The sequence below is a fragment of the Lynx rufus genome, unplaced genomic scaffold (genome assembly GCF_022079265.1).
Source record: "Lynx rufus isolate CCGP_SWC_20201006 ecotype Redwood Valley unplaced genomic scaffold, mLynRuf1.p SCAF_20, whole genome shotgun sequence".
In the NCBI taxonomy this organism is placed as follows: Eukaryota; Metazoa; Chordata; class Mammalia; order Carnivora; family Felidae; genus Lynx; species Lynx rufus.
The window spans coordinates 13,561,323-13,583,155 of NW_025814835.1; the positions used below are offsets into that span (position 1 = coordinate 13,561,323).

Here is a 21,833-nt window from a genome sequence, read left to right on the forward strand (position 1 = left end):
TGGGAAGCTTACCTACATAAGGATGAAGAAAAAGAGGATTTTGACTGCAAACGATAGAAAGGCTGAGGCAAGGTCTTATTGTAGGTCTGCGACTAATCCCTGACATGTGATCTCACAGAAAGCACTTAACCTCTCGTCATTAACCTTCCTTATAAATGGTGTGAAAGATAATCTGATCTGCCAGTTTCATAAGACTTGTGTTCAGGAGCCTGCTTCCCCACCAAACCGTGAGCTCCTAGAGGACAGCAACCACACCTGTCTTTTACTAACATTCTCAGGACCTCACGGGGCCATGACAACTTATTGAATAAAGTGTACAGTGTTGAGTAATAAACGCTGAGGCTTACTGAGATCTTACTGTTCACCCAACACTATGCCAGCGCATGCTACTAGCATTCTTCACAATCCTGGGGTGGGTGCTATATATAATTAACCCCATCTTACAGAGGAGAAAACGGAATGAATGAATCACAGCAAACGAGCCCCAAGTCCCCAAATGGTGGGTCTTGGGGACGGGATGACTTTTTCACTCAAAAGCCACAGAACTACAGGGCACGCTCCATGGTGTGGACTGAAAGGAGCCAGAGCCAATAATTCACCTCAAGTGTAAAACATCTGGAAAAAGAAGAAAACGTAACAGATCTTGGCTCTAGGACGCATCTCCGCCCCTACGTAAGAGCCACAGTGCGCTTGCGCCCAGCCTGACTTCCACTAGGCCCGGGAGCGCTTCCGGGCTCCCGGCATCGCGAGACCCCGGGGCCGAGGCGAGACCAGAATGGCTGGAGACTGGGTAGCGCGCGTGCTGATGACGAAAGCGGAAGTGCTGAGGCCAGAGGCGGGACGAGAGCCCGGAGGGGGCTCAGAATTGCGGAAGTTTTCTGAGAAGGGTCGGCGGCGCTCGGGGCGGCTTGCGGTTTTGGAACCAGTTCGCGAAGGGGAGGCGTCGCTCCGGGTCCGAGGGCTACCAGCCTGCGCACGTTTGAGGCAACACCGGGCGCGATTCGACGTTGCCGCTGTTGGCTTCCTCTGCCCTAGTTCTTCCCCAGGGAGCCGCCTCGGATCTCCGCCATGGCATCCACCTCGTCCAATCTTCAGGTATCACTGTTCTCCCGCCTCCTGGAGAGCCGGAGCCGAGGGGCGGCGCGGGGTTAGGATTGGAGACAGGGGAGGAGGGAGGAAGCGGCCGCGCCCCTGGTGCCGGACGGAGGAGGGCGGCGCCCCCGCCCAGCCGCAGGTGGGAGGGTCGGGCGCTTTCCGCCCGCTCCGGGATCTCCCAAGCCCACCCGCTGTGCGAGACGCTTCACTTTTGTTGAGGTGGGTTTTCTTCCTCTTTTGAACAGAACTGGGCAGAGCTTTGAACCGGAGGCACAGACGCTCCAATCACTGTAAGACAGAGAGGAAAGAACGTAATGTTTGCAAAGCACTGGTGATCTTAGTTCTCCGTCTCAAGCTGGTGTAGCAAAGCCCTTCTCTTTTAGCTGTCAGGTGAATAGAAACGTGAGGACAGTCTTGGAATTTGAGGAATCCGTCAGTTCATTGAGCTGTGCTTTCATGTGCACTCTGCCATGGCTCCCAAAATGTATATAAAATCAGGGAGTGTTCTTAAGCTTTGTGGCTCCACCTCCCCACCCTTACCGCAGTGAGTACAGTGTTTTGTACATAAATCGTAGAACCTTAAACTTTTAGACATGATTGTTGGACATCTGTGAGATTCATTGAGAAATTTGTGAAATAGTGCCTCCGATGCCCAGAATGGATCTGAGGTTTCAGAGGGATTTAGAATGTGACTTAGCCTCGAGGACTCCCAGTCCACTGGGTCATTTTGGGACAAAAGATCAGCATAAAAGATTGAACCCTTGTCTTCGTCTTGCAGTCGTTGATGAGACATTCATTGAGTGTCCAGTACAAGCACTAAGGATAATGGAGGACTTGCCCAAACCTGGGTAATTGACAAGAAAGACCACTGAAAGTAGATACATTAAAATAGAACTCAGAATTTCACACACAGAAAGAGGTAGGATAGGAAGGAGCTTTGGGGGATTTTTTTTTTTTTTTAACGTTTATTTTGAGAAAGAGAGAGAGAGAGAGACAGAATGTGCGTGGGGGAGGGGCAGAGAGAGAGGGAGACACAGAATCCGAAGCAGGCTCCAGGCTCTGAACTGTCAGCACAGAGCCCTACGTGGGGCTGGAACTTACCAACCGCGAGGTCATGACCTGAGCGGAAGTGGGTCGCTTAACCAACTGAGCCACCCAGGCGTCCCTTTCTTGGGATTTTTACCTTGAAAATCAACCCAAAAGATTATGAAAATAAATGTTTTATATGTCTCAGAATGTTGTAATTGCAACTATGGCTTATTCCTTAGAATGAAGAATAAGTCATGTGTTGATTTTTGTGTGTATCTTTTCCAACAGGGTTGCATTAGACTAAGATATAACAATCTCCACTTAGCGTTGACTTTTTTTGTAGCCCATTCAGAAAGGGTCTTTTTGGTAAATGTTTTTGGAAAAAGTATTGTTTCTTTGATAAAAGTATTGTTTCTTTAATATCAAAAGTGATTTCTTTTGAAGTGTCTTGTCTTCATATTTGTTGGTTTTTTTAGTTAACTCTTTATTTCATCAGCTTTTCGCTTGTCAAAACTGCATGTAATTTGGACATTCTGCAACATAATTTTCATCCATTTACTGATACCTTTTTCCTTTTTTTTTTTTTTTTAAGGCTTTTATTTTTTGAGAGCCAGCATGAGTGGGGGAGGGGCAAAGAGAGGGGGACAGGGGATCCGAAGCAGGCTCTGCGCTGACAGGCTGACAGCAGCAAGCCTGATGATGCTGGGCTCCAACTCAACTCGAGAACTGCAAGATCATGACCTGAGCCGAATTCGGGTGCTCAACCCACTGACCCACCTAGGCGCCCCTGTTTTTTCTTTTGCAAGAATTGCACTTTGGTTTTATGGTCAGTTTGCGTCATATTTGAATTGGGTTGTTGGATGTTCCTTTTGAATCGGCTAGAGGTTGACACAAATGAAAGGCATGTTGCTAGTTTTAAACAGAGATGTTTAATTTTATGGTGGTTGGGTCATAGGTGCACTTTCTCATTCAAACCTTTTTAACCTTCTAACCTAGGAAATTTGGATGAAGAATATTCTTAAATAACAAATAACTTTCCCACCAAACAAGGCAAAACTCCCCATAACCAGGAGCTCATAACTAATGGAGGAATGCAGATAACTAAAACTCAAAATTATAAAATAACACAATAGTGCTATGATAGAATTAAAGGTTAGTATAGGAGAGCAGAAAGGAAGGGCTTACCTAACTCTTCAAAGGTAACTGAGAAATGTTCCACAGAGGAGATGATGTGAGCTTAGATAATGTGTAAGGTGCCGACACTAATTGTCCACCAGGTGTTTGGTGTGATCTTAATCCTCAAAGCAACTCTTCAAGGTGAATATTACTTCAGTTTCACAGTATAAGAATCCAAAGTTTATTAAGGTTATGATTTAACCCAAGACATGCAGTTAGTATAGAAGACAGTTTCGAATCCAGGTTTATGTGTTAGGCATTTGTACTTTTTTCACTATGAAGTTATGCCTTCTTGGACCAGAAAATGGGATGCATTCCAGGTAAAGAAAAAGAATATATGCCTCAGTCTAGAAGTGCAATAAACCTTAGAGAGGGTTGGCAGAAATTGCGAGTAATGCGGTATACGTAGAACTCAAGGTTTACTCAGTCCTAAATGTGCCATACATTTTGCTAAGTCTTAGGGAATCATAAAAGAAAAATATCATCCTTGAAATCCAAGGGCTTACATTCTGATGTGAAAAGACATATAAAGTGGCTGGGGCACCTTGATGGCTCAGTCGGTTAAGTGCCCGACATCAGCTCAGGTCATGATCTCACAGTTCATGGGTCTGAACCCTGTGTCAGGCTCTGTGGTGACAGCTCAGGGCTTGGAGCCTGCTTCAAATTCTGTGTCTCCCTCTCTCTCTGTTCCTCCCCCACTCTTTCTCTCTCTCTCTCAAAAAATGAATAAACATTAAAAAAAATTTTAAGTGGCTAACAGGATACTGTGTGATCTTTGGAAATGTGTAACAGAGGCAGTGGAAATTTAGAGGAAGCATAGGGTAGGCCACTTGGGGGTATCAGGGACACTTTGCAGCAGGAGGACCGTGACTGTGCCGAGTCTTAGAGAAGCTGGAGTTATGTGGGGAGATAACTGGATAGGATATTCCAGGTGAGGAGTACACTATAAACAAAGGCTTGAAGTCTCAGTTGTCCCATTAGTTTGGCATGACTGGAACTGCGTGCGTAAGGTGAGTGGACAAGCCTAGTTAGGCCATGGAAGGGTGTGTGCTAACACAGAGATGATTGGTCCTCATCCTGCTGTAGTCAGGAGTCTGCGAAGGTAATATGCTCAGGGTTTTGTTTTAGAAGGAAACTACCATGCGTGCATGGGGGACAGCCAGACCGGTAGCCACCCTGGGCACACGGGAGACCAGTTAGGAGGCAGGGTTCTGTGTGATGGGAAATGGGGAGGGCCAAAGTAGTGTAGTACCTCTTAAAGAAGAAAGGATTAATCAAAGACAGATTGGAGAGGAAGAAGTCAGGCTTGGCTCTGCATTTAGAAAGAGGGGTGCGGAGGAGGCTGAGTTTTCGCCCCTCTTCCTGGGTTGGATATCTCAGTGGGGAAGAATTGGGTCTGGGATTACAAGAAGAGGCACATATTTGGGTGCAGGTGATCTTGAACTTTTTGGGTTTGAAATGCATGTACAGGCAACCAAGTGGAAATGTTCCATGAGCAGTTGGAGACACATGTGTAGAACTAGAGGGAGAGAGCTGGAAACAAGCATTGGAGAGTTATTAGCATACAGATGGTAGCAGAGGTTGAGGGTATCTTGGAGAATTCATAGCATGAGGAGGAACAAGAAGGCTGTGGAATCTTGGCATAGAAGGAGAGAAAAAAGGGAGCCTGCAAAAGAATCACCGCACAGTCAAGAGTAGAACTGAGAGAGAAGGGTGCCATGGAGGCCGGAGGAGGAGGCCGAGTCCAGATGTCTGCTTTGAGGGTTGAAGGCTGCGGACAGAGTTAGGTCATTGCGAGACCTGGCAGGCAGCAGGAAGCATTGGAGGAGTCAAGAAAGCATGACGCACTCGGGGTTCTCTTTGGGATTTTGCTCTGGAGGTGAAGAGATACGTAAGATGTTAACCAGGGAGGAACCTAGAAACTGGGGAGAGCCAGTGGGTTTTCGTTTGTGTTTTGGAGGTATGAGTCTGAGGTAGGACTTTACGTATGTTTTAATGCTGAGGAAGGCCCCAATTAAAAAAAAAAAAAAAAAAAAAAAAGGTTACGTTGGGGAGAGCAGCAGAGTGGGCATGTGATTGATAGAGTGGATGTCAGAGAAGGAAGATGGGGGTGGTCTCCAGAGCCCAGGGGAGAGAAATAGCATGGACAGGCAGGAAAACATCCAGTGGAGGAAAGTTGTTAGAGATGATAGGGGTGGAATCACCAAAAGGAAGAAGATTCTGAGAAAGCAATAGGGGATTTTTTTTCCTTTGTTCGGCAATGTTATTAAGTGCCCAGTGTGTGCCAGGCACCGGCTCTGGGGTGGGGGGAGAACCGAGAGCAGGGGCAGAGTGCAGCCTCTGCAGTAGATTAGGGAGGGCCTCTCTGAGGACTTGGCATTTGAACTGTGAAAAAGAGACTGTCCTGTGCCTGTTGGGGAAGAACATTCTAGGCCGAGGGATCAGCCGTGCGCAGGCTTCGTGAGTAAAGGCGAACTAACAGGTTTGGGGTGAGATCCGGAAGGAGCCAGGGCACACAGGTCATTTAAGGCCCTGTCGACCGTGAGCCAGCATCTGGGTTGTATTAACTACCGTGCGAACCCACCGAAGAGGGCCCATCGTTGGCTGCCAGGTGGACTCCGGGGTGTTGAGTGTGGAAGCAGGCTGACCACTCGGGAGGCTCGGTGGTAGTTTTGAATCACGTGCGATGGAAGTGGTCAGGGTTAGGAATAAATGGCACTCCCAAACCACACCAGACACAGTCACTTTCATTTCAGATGAAAAATGCTGATAGAACCAAGGTTGAAGTGGGGTGTTCAGCAAGGGAAAAAGAGATACATACCCTCAAATCATTTTTGATTAAAGGTTTAACATGCACTGTCCAGTAGTAGCTACGTGTGACTATTTAAATTTGTGTATTTATTTTAATTTTTTTATGTTTATTTATTTTTGAGAGACAGAGCACAAGCAGGGTAGGGGCAGAGAGAGAAAGAGAGGGAAACACAGAATCTGAAGCAGGCCCCAGGCTCTGAGCTGTCAGCACAGAGCCTGTTGAGGGGCTCGAACTCAAGAACTGTGAGATCATGACTTGAGCTGGAAGTCGGACGCTTAACTGACTGAGCCACCCAGGCGCCTCTATTTAAATTTAAATTTTACTCAAAATTTAGAACTTGTCAGTCACACTAGCCATGGGTGCTCAGAAGCCGATTGTAGCTAGTGGCTCACAGTTGGACAGTGCAGATACAGGCCTGTCCGTCATCAAAGAAGGGCTGGTTTAAAGTCATTGTTACCATATTTGGAGCTAGGTAATTAAATACCAACTGTAAGAGTTTTCCTTAACCATCACTGTGGTGCTGAAAATAGGACTGACTGCAAATGTGGAGAACATATAGCTAGAGAGGTGAGCGGCACAGCAATTCAAAATAATAGAAGAAAATTGTATCTAGAATAAGAAAGAACTTATTTCTCCTGCATGGCTTAGCCATGGAGTCTTCTAGGTGCATTTTTATGTGACAAGGTGCCCCAGTCCACCGGTTGCCCACACGTATGAGTGCTATGAGTTCACCCTTTATATCCCAGCTAGCTTACCAGACTTTTGAAAATTCAGCACCAAATTCAGCTGTTTGAACTGTGAAACATCTTCTCAATTCTACCATTTTTTTTCCCTCCTGCAACAACAGAGGGAAGGTCTGTTCCTCCTGTTTACAGCTTTCATTCCATCTATGCATTCCATTAGCAACTGCTTCAAAATATAATATTCTCACGTATGGTTGGTTTGGGATTGTTTGAGTGGTTTTTTTCTTATGTGCTGATTTTTAATATAGCATAACCATGATCCTTTTTTTCTACTGGCTCTTTTGTTGAATACAGTTTTACTACTTAGATTAATCCAGGTGGAATGTTTTAATAAAACATGCTTGTTATGTACGTGTGTGTGTGTGTGTGTTTAAATATTAAAGATGGTTTTTTGATGAAGGTTTTATTTTGCTATAACCATGGGTTCACATGCGATGGTGAGAAATCATATAGAGGGGTTCTGTGGACCCTTCACCCATTTGCTCCCAGTGGTAGCATTTTATAAAACTATAGTACAGTATAACCCGGATGTTGACATTGATACATGCCACCAGTCTTACTCAGATTTTCCAGTTTTACTTGTATTCATGTATATTGTGTGTGTGTGTGTTCAGAGCTGTGTCATATGGGTAAGTTCCTGGATCCTCCATCAAAGTCGTGATACAGAATAGTTCTACCCACAGGGACCCCTCCTGTGGCCCTTTTATAAATTTTTTTAGTGTATTTTTATTTTTTGAGAGAGAAAGAAACAGCATGTGGGGGCAGGGCAGAGGAATAGGGAGAGAGAGAATCTTAAGCAGGCCCCCCACCCAGCACAGTCTCACCGCCATGAAATCCTCACCTGGGCTGAAATCAAGAGTCAGATGCTTACACAGACTTTTTTTTTTTTTAATTTTTATTTATTTTTGAGAGAGACAGAGACAGAATGCGAATGGGTTAGGGGCAGAGAGAGAGGGAGACACTGAATCTGAAGCAGGATCCAGGCTCTGAGCTGTCAGCACAGAGCCCGACACGGGGCTCGAACTCACGGACCGCGAGATCGTGACCTGAGCCGAAGTCGGACGCTCAACCGACTGAGCCACCCAGGCGCCCCTCAAGAGTCAGATGCTTAACTAACTGAGCCACCAAGGAGCCCCCTGTTGCCCTTTTAGAACCACAATCACCTCTCTTTCTCGCCACCCCCCCCCACCATCCCTGTTTCCTGACAATACTAATATGCTCTCCATCTCTGGTTTTGTCATTTCCAGAAAGTTATATAAATGGAATCATACGATATGTAACTTTCTGGGATATGTAACTTTCTGGAATTGGTTCTTCCTCAAGATCCATTCATGTTGTGTGTATCAAAGTAGTTTCTTTTTGTAACTGAACGGTACTCCTTGGTATGGGTGTAGCACAGTTTGTTTAACCATGCTATATGGTTGAAGGACATCTGGAATGTTCATGTATAAATTTTTGTGTGAACAGAAGTCTTCATTTCTCTGGGGTAAATACCCAGGAGTGCAGTCACTGGTTCATATGGTAGCTGCACGTTTAGATTTGTGAAAACAAAACAAAACAGTTTCCCAGAGTGACTCTACCATTTTACATCCTACCAGCAATGTGTAAGTGATCCAGTTCTCTGGGGCGTTTGGTATTATTGTCACTTTTTTTTTTTAAAGCCATTCTGATACATGTTTCAAGATATCTCATGGTGGTTTTAATTTGCATTTCTCTAATGGCTAGTGATGTTAAACATCTTTTTGTGTGCTACTTTACCATGTGTATATCCTCTTTGGTGAAATGTCTGTTTATGTCTTCAGCCCATTTTCTACTTGGATTGTTTTTAAATTGTTGAGTTTTGGGAGTTCTTTCTATTCTAAAATACTAATCCTTTTATAAATATGTAGTTTGCAAATATTTCTCCCAGTCTGTAGCTTGTCTTTTCATCCTTTTAATAGGATTTTTTACAGACTAAAACTTTTATAATTTGATGAAGTCCAATTTATCATTTTTCTTTTCTTTCTTTTCTTTTTTTTTTTTTTTTTGAGGTATAATTGACGTATATTCATTTCAGGTGTACAACAGGATTCATTTTTTTTTTTTTGTATGCGGTGTGAGATGACACCACAGTAAGTCTAGCGAACACCTGTCACCTTTCATTGTTACAAAAATGGTTTTCCTGTGATGAGAATTTTAAGACACTCTCTTAGCAACTTTCAAATATGCAACACAGTGTTATTAACTGTAGTCACCATACTGTATATTACATCCCTATGACATTTATTTTATAACTAGAGGTTTGGATCTTTGGACTCCCTTCACCTGTTTCACCTTTCCCCACCTCTGGTAACTACCTGGATGTTCTCTGTATCTATTAGCTTGGATTTATTTGTGGATGTTTTCTCTTTCAATTTCACACATAAATGAGATCGTATGGTATTTGTCTTTCTTTGACTTCTTTCATTTAGCGTAATGCCCTTAATTCTATTCATGTTGTCACACATGTCAAGATTTCCTTCTTTTTATGGCTAAATAATATTCCATTGTGTACGTAACCACATTCTCTATCCATTCGTCTGTCTGTGGACACTTAGGTTGTTTCCATAAGTTGGCTATTTTAAATCATGCTGCATTGAACATTGAGGTGCATGTATCTTTCAACAAAGTTCATGTTTTCGTTTTCTCTGGATAAATAGTGAAATTGCTGAATCATATGGTAGTTCTATTTTTAATTTTTTGAGGAACCTCCATAGTGTTTTCCACAGCGGCTGCACCAGTTACAGTCCCACCAACAGTGTACAAGGGTTCCCTTTTGTCCACATCCTCACCAATACTTGCTATTTCTTGTTTTATTGATAATAGCCATTCTAACAGATGTGAGGTCACAGCTCATTGTAGTTTCAATTTGCATTTCCCTGATGATTAGTGATCTTGAGTGCTGTTTCATATACCTGTTGGGCGTTTGTATGTCTTTGGGAAAATATCTGTTCAGAGCCTCGAGTCATTTTTTAATTGGGTTGCTTGGTTTTTTTGCCGTTGAGTTTTATGAGTTCTTCTCTCTACACGCTGGATATTAACCCTTTAGCAGGACACGATTTGTAAATATTTTCTCCATTGTGGTAGGTTGCTTTTTCATTTTGTTGATGGTTTCCTTTGCTGTGCAGAAGCTTTTTAGTTTGATGGAGTCCCACTTGTTCATCTTTGTTTTTGTTGCCTTTGCTTTTGGTGTCAAATCCAAAAAGTCATCACCAAGACTGGAGTTGGAGCTTAACTTGCCTGTATTTCCTTCAAGGAGTTTTACGGTGTCAGGTGTTCTGTTCAGATCTTTTGAGTTAATTTTTGTGGATGGTGTAAGGTAGTGGTCCAGTTTCGTTCTTTTGCATTTTGCTGTCCAGTTTTCCCAACACTATTTATTGAAGAGACTGTCCTTTCCTCTTTGGGTATTCTTGACTCCTTTGTGGTGAGTTAACTCACTGTACATACATAGGTTTATTTCTGGGCTCTCTATTCTGTCCCATTGATGTATGTGTCTGTCTTTATGCCAGTCCCATATTGTTTTCATTTTATATATTGTGTTTTTTGGCACATATAGTCTAAGAACTTTGCCTAGCCCTAGATGCTGGAGATTTTCAGTTTTTTCTAAGGATTTTATGGTTTCACATTTTATATTAAAGTCCATGATCCATTGTGATTTAATTTTTTTTCAACCTACAACAACCTTAACTTATTATCTCCGTTTCTGTGGGTTAGAAGTCCAGATTGAGCATCGCTCAGCGGGGCTCTAGCTCAGAGTCTCACCAGGCTGACTGAGGTGTCAGCAGGGCTGCGTTTTTGTCTGTTTGGTGGTTGTTCATGAAGTCTCTGGGGATGTGTCTGCTTCTAAACACATGCGTGTTGTTGGCAGATTTCAGTTTCATGTGGTTGTCAGCCAGGTTCTTTTGCTTGGATGCCAGTGTGGTCGGGTGGATTTTCATCAGGCTTCTATTCTTTCTGACCTCTCCTGCCTCCTATCTCCTACTTCCAGCTAGAGAAAATACTCTGCTTTTAAGAACTTACGGGATTTTTTTAAAGTTTTTATTTAATTTCTAGTTAGTTAAATACAGTGTAACATTAGTTACAGGTGTACAGTGTAGTGAGTTAATTTTTGTGGTTTAGGTCAAGATTCTCTGTCTCTGTCTTTTTTTATTTCTTTATTTTTTTTTTTTTGCTAAAGATGTCTGATTGCTACAGCACTGTTTCTTCCGCCATTAACTTGCTTTTGCAAATTTGTCAAAAGTCCGTTAACATATTTGTATGGGTCTATTTCTAGGGGTTTTGTGTTTGTTTTTTTTTTTTTTTTTAAGTACCACAAAAGTCCATGTTCATTATGGACACTTTTAGAAGATGAGAAAAAGCAGAAAAAGAAGAAATTGAGTCTTATCAAAAATGAGCTGTGTTAAATTTCTCTACATCTTTTTCCTGGGTTTTGCTTGTTTTTGCTATTGTTTCAAATAGTTGAACTCCTGCTATATGTAAAAATTGTATTGTGCTTTTTAAAAAATCCCATTATAGACATTTTTCCATATTGTGAATGTTTTAATATTATTTTAATGATCCTATAATATTCCATTGTGTGGCATCTGTTTGCTGTTTAAAATTAATGTTTCCAAGTTTTGTTTTTGTTTTTTAAAAAGACCCCTCTGGTTACTGTCTTACTGGATTAAAAGATTTGGGCATTTTCAGATTCTTGCAATTTCATTGCCCCATTGCTTCTGAGGGGGTTTTACACCATTTACGTTTTACTATTGTTATATGATTTATCTATAACAGCATTGCATTTCTGAGAATTTCCCTGAATACTTTTAACTTGAATTTTCATATTATTTGATTATTCCTTACTAGCTTTAAGCTTGACTTATGTTGAATGAAAATTAATGAGAATCTTAGTGATTGGTACTAGGTAAAAGTAGTAGTCAGCATTTACCCATTTAACAAATGTCGTTTACATTTTGTAAATCATTATAATGTATAGTAACATGCAGTTGAGATTTAGGGAAAACAGGTGGATTTGTTTTAAGATTGCTTTTACTTATTTATTTAAAAATATTTATTTTGGGGAGAGCACGGGGCGGGGGGAGGGACGGGCAGAGAGAGGGGGACAGAGCATCTGAAGCAGGCTCTGCGCTAACAGACTGACAGCAGCGAGCCCCGTGCGGGGCTCAAACTCATGAACGGCGAGATCATGACCTGAGCCGAAGTCAGACACTCAGCCAACCGATTGAGCCACCCAGGTGTCCCTGAGGTTGCTTTTAGTTAAAAAAAAAAAAAAGAAAAGAGAAGGAAAAAAACACGTTCAATATGATCATTTACATCACAGTGTTGTTGCTTATTTGATTTTGATGATATGATTTTGCCTCCCTTCAAACAGAAAGCAATAGATCTTGCTAGCAAAGCAGCCCAGGAAGACAAAGCTGGGAACTATGAGGAAGCTCTTCAACTCTACCAACACGCTGTTCAGTATTTTCTCCATGTAGTTAAATGTAAGGCCATAGTTTGTTTTCTGTTTTAAAACGTTAAAGGAAAAGATTATTCTGTTTCTTTCATAAAAGTTGAAATATAATGCCAGAAAATTCTAAACCATCCATTTGCAAAATATTCCCGGTAGCTTGTTGATAATTTTTAAGTAGTCGGCAAACAAATGTGCATAGCTATCCTAGTTATTGTTATTTTGTCTACCTAAAAATATTAAAATGCCATATAATCGATGTAAATAGTTTTTATTTTACTGGCGATATACCGACATTATGTACGAACCACATTTTCTAAGCGTCTCTGAAAATACTCTCTTAAGTACTTTAAAAACAAAAGGTTGGGAGCCATTTTGTTCGTATGTTTTCCAAATACGTACTGCATGTTTCCCACGCACCAGGTACTGTTTTAGGCACCGGGATGCGACGGTGAGGGGAAAGTGGGTAAAAACCCTGCCTCCGTGGATCTTCAGTGGAGGCTGAACATACGACAAAAATGTCTCTCTGGCAAACTGAAAGTTATTTGTTACTGAAAACTTCAGCGGTTGGATAATTTAGGATTTTCTTTTGAGCTTCTTCATTTCATGTTGAGGTGTTTCTGTCAAATAAAAGTGAAACTAAAAATGAATCCTAAGATAATTGGGGCCGGTCCTTACCCTGCATGGACTGCTCAAGTCAGCTTTTGAAATAGCTCCCACAGAGGCCTTTGTGGAGTAAAATTACTGTATTGGGGGCACCTGTAACATACGGAATTTCCGGCATTCTTCTACCATGAGATGAAACTTACGTAGACATTAATGGAAACGGTTGATATTACTTTTGTTGGTCTTAGAATTGGTTTTATGCGAGAGCAGCCACTTTCAGCTGTCCGCACAAAATGTTAAAGGAAGAATAGAAAACCCACAGAATATTACATAATTTCTTCTTATTATTTAGCATTAATTTAACATATCCTAGTGTCTTGCTCAGATTTCTTTCTGCCTCAGACCCGCTGTTGGCTTCCAGCCGTGCTGGAGGGAAGCGGACAAGAGTTGGTGATGGTTGGTTACGAGGCTTAGAGATACCCTTCCTCCCTCCCCCGCCTCCCAAACTAGATTGTTCGTGTCTCAAAAGTGTGTCTAAGAGTTTAAACCTGTCCATGTAGAAGACTAATGGAAAAATCTCTCTCACTCCCCTTTAATAGATGAAGCCCAGGGTGATAAAGCCAAGCAGAGTATCAGGGCAAAGTGTACAGAGTATCTTGATAGAGCAGAAAAACTAAAGGAGTACCTGAAAAAGAAAGAGAAAACTCCACAGAAGCCAGTGAAAGAGGGACAGCCGAATCCAGCGGAGGAGAAAGGGTATGTATTTTAGAGTGTTACTTAAAAGAGAAAACTACATTTCACTTGTGAAATCTGTTTCTTTTCTTTAAACCAGCTGTTGGCAACCCAGGACTCAGAGGCCAAATCTGACCCGCTGCCAGTTTTTGTAAGCAAAGTCTTACCGGAACATAGTCTCTTACGTCTAAGAAAATGAGATTGTGGGACCTTGCTATCTGGCCTGGTTGGGTTTGCAGGCAGGAGGTTCTGGTCAGCTGTACGGGGACTGTGACGCTCACTGTTGGTGGTGTGCAGTGGCGCAAGTTACTTGGGTAATCCCTGTGGTCGCCGGGAAGGGAGTGCCTTGCAGGCAGGGCTTTGGGGCAGCTTCCGAAGGCCATTTCAAAGGACATAAGGAATGGAAGAACTAGAGGTGACCGGCTGCTTCAGACTGCACGGAAGGGTTTGAGGAAAACTGCAAATTCAGCGTTTTGTATCCTCTGTTCAAGACATGGTCAGGGAATCGGCGGTTCCTGTGACACCTGAGAATATTTTCTCTTCTGTACCTACAGCACTGACATAACAAAAATCAGACCCCACCTGATCTTGCGGATTACTGCATTTCAACATGGAATCAACTTTAGGGTTTCTCACATGAAAGTTGGGCCATTTACTGGCGGACTAATGAAACCGTTGGAAAAATTTTAGTTAACCTCGAATGACCCCCTGACTCTTCCTGAGACTCCTTTGCCGGGAGAAATGTCCTCTCCTCCCTGTGAGTTGAGGACCCTGTGGGGCCCACTCCTGAGACGGCTCCCTAGCAGGGGGATACCAATTCTGTATTGAATAGCAGGACCCATCTTGGCCAATTTAAGCAAAAACGGATTTATTACAGAGTCTTAACCTCATAGATCTGGGGGGGGGCGGGCAGGGAATCCAGCTTGGATTCCGTAGCGTTAGGAGAAATGCCCGCCTCCCCCAGGGTGGTTCTGGTAAGGATCCGAGGCCTCCTGGTGCCAGGCAGGAGGACCTCCGCCCAGCTCCCTCCGCAAAGCCAGGGTGTTCGCTCGCAGGCATGGTCTCCTTGCACGCAGCGGCCACCTCAGCTGCTTGCCTCCGCCTTCCCGGAGGAGCTTCAGTCTCCTGTGGGGCCCCAGCTGCAAGGAAGCCCGGGCAGGGCAGTTGTGTGCAAGCACCGTCTTCATTGTGCAAGAAAGCACGGTGGGACGAGGCTGGAGTGGGCGTCAGGTGAATCGTTTGGCGGTCTCCACCCCACCTGTAACCCCACCATCCTAGGATAACCCAGCCAGTCCCATTTGGGGGAAAAGATGTCTAGCTTTTTAATCCCCTTTTATATTTGATATGTAAAAAATGATGTAATGCCATATTTTTTTGCTTTACCACTTTTTCATTCAACATCGTGTCGTAAATATCTTTCCAATAAACTATTTCTACATCATTTTTAAATACTGCAATGTGTTCTATCATATACTGATCCCTATAATTAAGCATACTCTATTTCTAATTTTTCCCCCTTTGGGAACAGCATGGGCGTGATTATCCTTGTCGTCAACTCTTTGAACTTACTTTAAATTATTTTCTCAGAATAAATTCTTAGATATGAAATATCTGGGTTGATTTACTTGTCTTTGGGTCTCAGTTCATTTTCATCAAAAGCTTCATCTATTCTTTGGAACCCCCAACCTAAGGATTACAGACCTTGATACTTTAAATAATTAATATTCGGGGTTTTTCTCTCCTGGTTATGGCTTCTTGTTCTGATACATAGTTTGCCTGGTTTGGTGTTTTTATGTTGTTTACAACTCTCCTGTAACTCATCTAAAGTCTTTTGTGGAATGAGGTGTGGGGCATGCGTTTATAAATGTGCACATACATAGGTATGTCATGGGAATTTGGAGCTGGTTCCTGACTTCATTCTGGTCTTTTTGCCCCTTTCCTGTTCATGATTCCATATTGACAGATAACATGCCTGCTTACTATTTTATTAATATATTCTTATTAAAAGTAATAAAATAAGGATAACTTTTAATACAAATGTCTTATTTTGCCACTTAAAGTACAAATATTTCAGATTAATTTTTCCTTCATTTTTGCCTTATTTTGATAGCAATGAGTGATCATTTGAATATATTAAATTCTTTTTATTAGGAATGACAGTGATGGGGAAGGAGAATCTGATGATCCTGAAAAAAAGAAACTACAGAATCAACTTCAAGGTTGCTTTAGATTTCATTTTTAAATTTACTATCTTATTTTTTTTTAAAAAAACCTCATAGTGAATTGTCTATCTGAATTGCTTTTTCCACCTGTATTCAAATGAGGTTCAAGAACTGGCTTTGGTTCCCAGTGGCCCCATGCTGGCTCTGTGTAGGCCATTTTCACAGGATTTGCTCTGTAGGATCTCAGCTAGGTTGTTTTTTCTATGTAGGCAAATATTGTTTGGTTTTATATGTGCCTTAGAAACCTGTCCGTCAACTTACTCGTTTTCATTTTGTCTTATTTGCCCCCTTCTAGAGAAGGTAGCATTTACACTAGTAGCATGCTGCAACATTTAATGGTATTAAAATTCCCAAACTGTCAGAGGAACAGAAGGAGTTTGGACTCACGCTTGGCTTTTATTGCTGTTGCCGTAGCGTATTCATTGATGGTTTATTTCCTGTTTCCAGACCTTTTGCATCGGCTTCTTACTCTGTTTCAGTGTTGCCATTTACATTAATCTCTTCCAGCTTTCTGTTTTTACCTTCCACACCTGTAAAAGCCTGTTCGTTCTCCTGTGCTCGTAGTATAGTGGTGTGATGGGGAGGGTATGGATTTTTAGTTCCATTCAGATGTGGATTCCCCTCCAGGGCCTCCTGCTGAAAAGCTGTCTAATCTTGGGCAGGTTCCGTAGCCTCTCAGAGTAGAAGACCCCAGCTCTAAGATGGAAATTAACAATACCTTCTTTTCTGGGCAATTAAAAGATTATGGCAGTGTAAAACCTGACAATGTTATATCTGACAAATTTTAGGGCCTCAGTAAATGGTGGTCATTCTGTGTATCTAAAATGGCATCTATTCAGTTGCTGGCTATATATACTGAGATTTGATCATCATTTGATATGTTAGCTGATGACTTTTTGGGTTGAGTTTTATGTATTTTGTTAATTTGGATCTTACCGAATAGATGCATAGCTGGGAAGGATTTCCATTATATAGGCACAGCCTTGGTGAGTGAATGGTGACTGCACCCTGCTTGGCCAGTCTTTTAATCTTCCTGCACTAACTGGTCTCTTCATTTTTATTCTGTTACCTGTCTTACTAACCGCACTGGGACATCTAGGAGAATACTCTAAGGGTAACACCTTGGAAATGCTACCGTTAGGATACTTTTACGTAAGTCTTAGAGCTTGAGTGGTGGATAAAATCAAAAAGCGAAGGCCGAGTTTCTGCTGCCACAGCAGCACCGCCTGGAGCGCTGCGAGCACACGCTTGCTACTCAGTGAGCCCTGCTGGACAACCCCGTGGTCTGTGCCAGGTGGCCTTACTGTTGGAAGGCAAAAGGCATTTTTTTCTGTCCTGCTTTTGTTTCCCCTCTCTCCCCCACAGAGTAAAAACTGGATTGTATCTTTAGTTTTGGAAAAGATACAAGCCAGTTTTTAATAGGGAATTTTTCTTTAAAAATCAGTAATGAGGGGCGCCTGGGTGGCGCAGTCGGTTAAGCGTCCGACTTTGGCCAGGTCACGATCTCGCGGTCCGTGAGTTTGAGCCCCACGTCGGGCTCTGGGCTGATGGCTCAGAGCCTGGAGCCTGCTTCCGATTCTGTGTCTCCCTCTCTCTCTGCGCCTCCCCCGTTCATGCTCTGTCTCTCTCTGTCCCAAAAATAAATAAACGTTGAAAAAAAAATTTTTAAATAAAAATCAGTAATGATAGGGGCCCCTGGGTGGCTCAGTCGGTTGAGCGTCCACCTTCGGCTCAGGTCATGGTCTCACAGCTCCTGAGTTCGAGCCCCGCGTCGGGCTCTGTTCTGACAGCTCGGAGCCTGGAGCCTGCTTCCCATTCTGGGTCTCCCTCTCTCTCTGCCCCTAACCCACTCGCATTCTGTCTCTGTCTCTCTCAAAAGTAAACAAACGTTAAAAAAAAAAAATCAGTAATGATAAGGACCAGAGATGTACAAAAATACAAATGCTGAAAACACATAAATGAGAACATTTATTTGGAATTTCAGGATGAAGTGTAGTATGAAATCCTATCCTTTCATATCTAAGTCATTTTTTCCGTCTTTTCATTTAAGAGTTGCTCATGGATTTCACTGTAAAATAGCCTTTCTTGAATCTTGCCTCTTTTCCCTGAAAGAGTATTTTAAATCTTTTACTTCTGTTTTAAGTTATGATTTTAAATGTAATATTTGATTATTAAAATTAAAGAATTTATGATTTGAGTTTTCTGTTAGCTGTTTTGATGCTCACGGACTTATTTTTTGAGGTTAAATAACATTAGTATAATAAAGAGTAGAGTCAAAGACTGGATGAATTTATATAATTGGAAAACAAATCATTTGGCTTGTATTCCCAATAATCCTTCTCCTTTTTAGTTACTACTTTTGTCAATGTTACTTTTATCTGAATTTTTTATCACAAAATATTCCAAAGTCACTTTTCAACTTTGAAAAGTATTAATTAAGTATAAAGATAAATTATGGCATATTTAGAAAATTCATACTTAGGAAAAACTTTAATTGGCCAGATGATATTTACATAATTTAAAGTAAATTTACTTTTGTTTACCTATCACAAAATCCTATGGGGTGTTGTAAATGTTTCCTTACTAATCTGAGTGGAACATAGAAAAGAAAAAGTGAATTGGCTTTACTTTATACTTACTGTAAACTTTTAGAATGTAGAAAGTGTTTAAGGTTTCATTTCAATTTTTTCTTTCAAGATTTTATTTTTTTAAGTTATCTCTGCACCCAACGTGGGGCTCGAACTTAAAACCCTGAGATCAAGAGTCACATGCTCCACTGACTGAGCCAGCCAGGCACCCCAGTTTCATTTAATTTAGGTCTATAGCTAAAGATTTTCATAATTTAAGTAGGTTGTGTAATATAATTACTCTTTGAATAATAGATGATCTTTCCTAACAAGAAGAAATAACCATAAAACTAAATTTATTGGTAATCAGGAGACTGTGTAAGTGGTAATATTTTGTTATACTTAAAACAGTTATATATTACCTTAGAACTGGCTTTTGGAAATGCTTTTTTGTTGTTAATTTTTTTTTAATGTTTATTTTTGAGAGAGAGAGAGAATGAATGCAAGCAGGGGAGGGGCAGAGAGACAGGGAGACACAGAATCAGAAGCAGTCTCCAGGCTCTGAGCCGAAGTCGGACACTTAACCGACTGAGCCACAAAGGTGCCTTCGAAAAGCTTTTGATAAAAGAATAACTAAAAACTTTTGCCAATAAGCTATATTAGAAGAAATCTTTTGTGGATTCTTACTGCAACAATTAGTGTCGCCTTTGAATATAATATACAGAAAAACTAAATCATTTAGATAGCTTTTTTAATGTACAAAAATTTTAAGTAGGTCTATTTAGAAGCCAAAAAGAAAATTTGGCAAATCTTAGGAAAATATTGCAAATCTACAAGAGCACACTTCTCTCTCTTCCATCATCCCCTCCCTTCCCTTCTCCCTACTATTTATCTGTGCATCCATCTGTCTGTCATCAGTTAAAACTTTTGAGGACATTTTTCTTTTTGTGGTTAAGGAGAGCATTAGATCACTGGGTGTTTTTGTTAAAAAAAAAAAAGAAGAAGAACTAGTAGATCAGCCCCCATTGAACAAGTACTTACGATACTTTAGTGCCTTCAAACATGACCACCACTTGCTGTAATGTCTGGTGATTTTCCAAACACTCTAGTATTCATTATGTCATTTGATCCTTACACTAACCCATCTTAGGTAGTTTGAGCAGATAGTGTTATTTTCATTTTACAGTGAGGAAGAGGAAATAGAAAAGCTAAGTGACCTCCCCAAGGTGATCTAGTCGCCCACCCCAGCTTCCAGACTCCTGTTGACTCCGCCCTAATAACTACTTCCTTGTCACACGAGTTCTAAAAGGTTCTTAATAGATAAAACTTTTCCAGACAGTTTTATAACGTGTTTCTTGAACGTCATTATTTCGTGTTGTATTCTGCATTTGATAGAATAGTCTTCCTTAACTTAAAGGTGACATAATGTTTTTGTAGGTGCCATTGTTATAGAGCGACCAAACGTGAAATGGAGCGACGTTGCTGGTCTTGAAGGAGCCAAAGAGGCACTGAAAGAGGCTGTGATATTGCCTATTAAATTTCCTCATCTTTTTACAGGTGAGATGAATGTTAAATATTTTTTTGATCGTTGTTTAAAAAGTCATTGATGACTGAAGTAGAGTGTTGTGAATTTTTGTCACCGTATTATAAGGTAACAGCTTACATCAGTTCTGTTATGAGGTGGCGATACACCTTTACACAAAGGTGTTTATTTCATACGCATATTTGTAATATGTACATATATAGATATATAGCCACACAATGTAAATGTCAACCAGTAGGGTGATCACCTACATGCAGTGGAGTGCTGTGTGCTCACTAAAATATAGGGCACATTTACAGATCTACATTATTAACATGAAGGCATGCCCACGTGTATGATAAAGGTCAAATCCCACATTATAAACGTGTGTGGTATGTCTCTATATTTGTTAAATAAATGTGTGTGCTGGGAAGTAAAAGTAGACCGACCAAAATGTTAAGGCTATGCCTGGGTGATAAGATTAGGGGTGATTTTTACTTCTTTGAACTTTCATCTGAAGTTTTTGCAATGGTCATGCACTAGTTTTATGAGAGTTCTTCCATTTCTTGAAAAGAGGAATAGGAATTATTTACCATTTTCAGATGAAGTACCTACCTCTAGGGACAGCTGCTTCTCACTGTGACAGAATATTGCTAAGCCAGCCGTCTGGGTGTCGTTGAAGTTACAGCTCCAGCAGTAGGTGATTTGTGCTGCACCTTGCCTTCATTTCGTCCTGTGTGTGACCGAGAGCCTGCCTGTTTGTGCTGTGGCTGTACCCACAGTGTCACAGTGAAACGGGGCTTCCCTTTTAGAAACAAGCTGGTTTATGTAGAGAGCGGATCTGTGATGTTGGCCTCAAGCTGAACACTTCCAGAAGGTACTGTCGTATAGAGTAGTGATGAGCAGAGAACCCATGGGCCCCCAGTGGTCCACCTAGCAAGGTATGACTTACAACCTAACTTTAGAAATAGGAAATTAACAGTGTCAAAGTGACATCGTGGGGGCGCCTGGGTGACTCAGTCTGTTAAGTGTCAGACTTCGGCTCAGGTCATGATCTCATGGTTTGTGGGTTTGAGCCCCGCGGCGGGCTCTGTGCCGACAGCTCGGAGCCTGGAGCCTGCTTCGGATTCTGTGTCTCCCTCTCTCTCTGCCCCTCCCCCTCTCGCACTCTGTCTCCCTCTCAAAAATAAACATTAAAAAAAAATTTTTTTAATTAAAAGTTGACATCATGATTCTATAAAGGCACAAAAGTATGGTTGAGATCATTTTATATTACTTACATCACTGTTTTGCAAACACGTCATTTATGTATCTTCTTTATGGTTGTTTCCATATATGTGTACCATTATTATTTTTTTAAATTTTTCTTTAAATCACTCATTTATAGAGCAAATTTGTATAGCCTAAATATACAGAGACCAGCAGGAACCTATAAGTGTTCAGCTTCCTAAGTTATCAGAAAGTAAGTATATCTATGTAATCATCATCACACAGATGAAGAAATAATACCAATAACCCAGGAGTCTCCCTCTGCCAAATCTTTCCTCTGCAAAGGTAATCACTCTCTTGACTCCTCTAACACCGTAGATTGTTTTGTCTGTATTTGAACTTTTAAGTCATCTTATTTTTATGTACTAACTTCATTTAAAAATTTTTTTTTAACATTTATTCACCTTTGAGAGAGAGAGAGAGACAGAACATGAATGGGGAAGGGTCACAGAGAGAGAGAGGGAGACACAGAATCCGAAGCAGGTTCCAGGCCCCGAGCTGTCAGCACAGAGCTTGACATGGGGCTCGAACCCATGAACCGTGAGATCATGACCTGAGCCAAAGTCTGCAACGTAACTGACTGAGCCACCCAG

The 21,833-nt window shown here is 41.5% G+C and overlaps 1 protein-coding gene across 1 annotated transcript in view; it reads left to right on the forward strand.

Annotated features, from left to right (window-relative positions):
• The first annotated feature begins 817 nt into the window (after nt 1-817).
• Nucleotides 818-21,833, forward strand: part of VPS4B (vacuolar protein sorting 4 homolog B) — a 32,036-nt gene continuing 11,020 nt past the window's right edge. Inside the window, exons 1-5 of the mRNA XM_047086163.1 lie at nt 818-1,095; nt 12,245-12,356; nt 13,528-13,684; nt 15,812-15,879; nt 19,887-20,006. Of these exons, the coding sequence (XP_046942119.1) occupies nt 1,069-1,095; nt 12,245-12,356; nt 13,528-13,684; nt 15,812-15,879; nt 19,887-20,006 (484 nt within the window). The 5' untranslated portion in view covers nt 818-1,068. The remainder of the gene's footprint in view (nt 1,096-12,244; nt 12,357-13,527; nt 13,685-15,811; nt 15,880-19,886; nt 20,007-21,833) is intronic.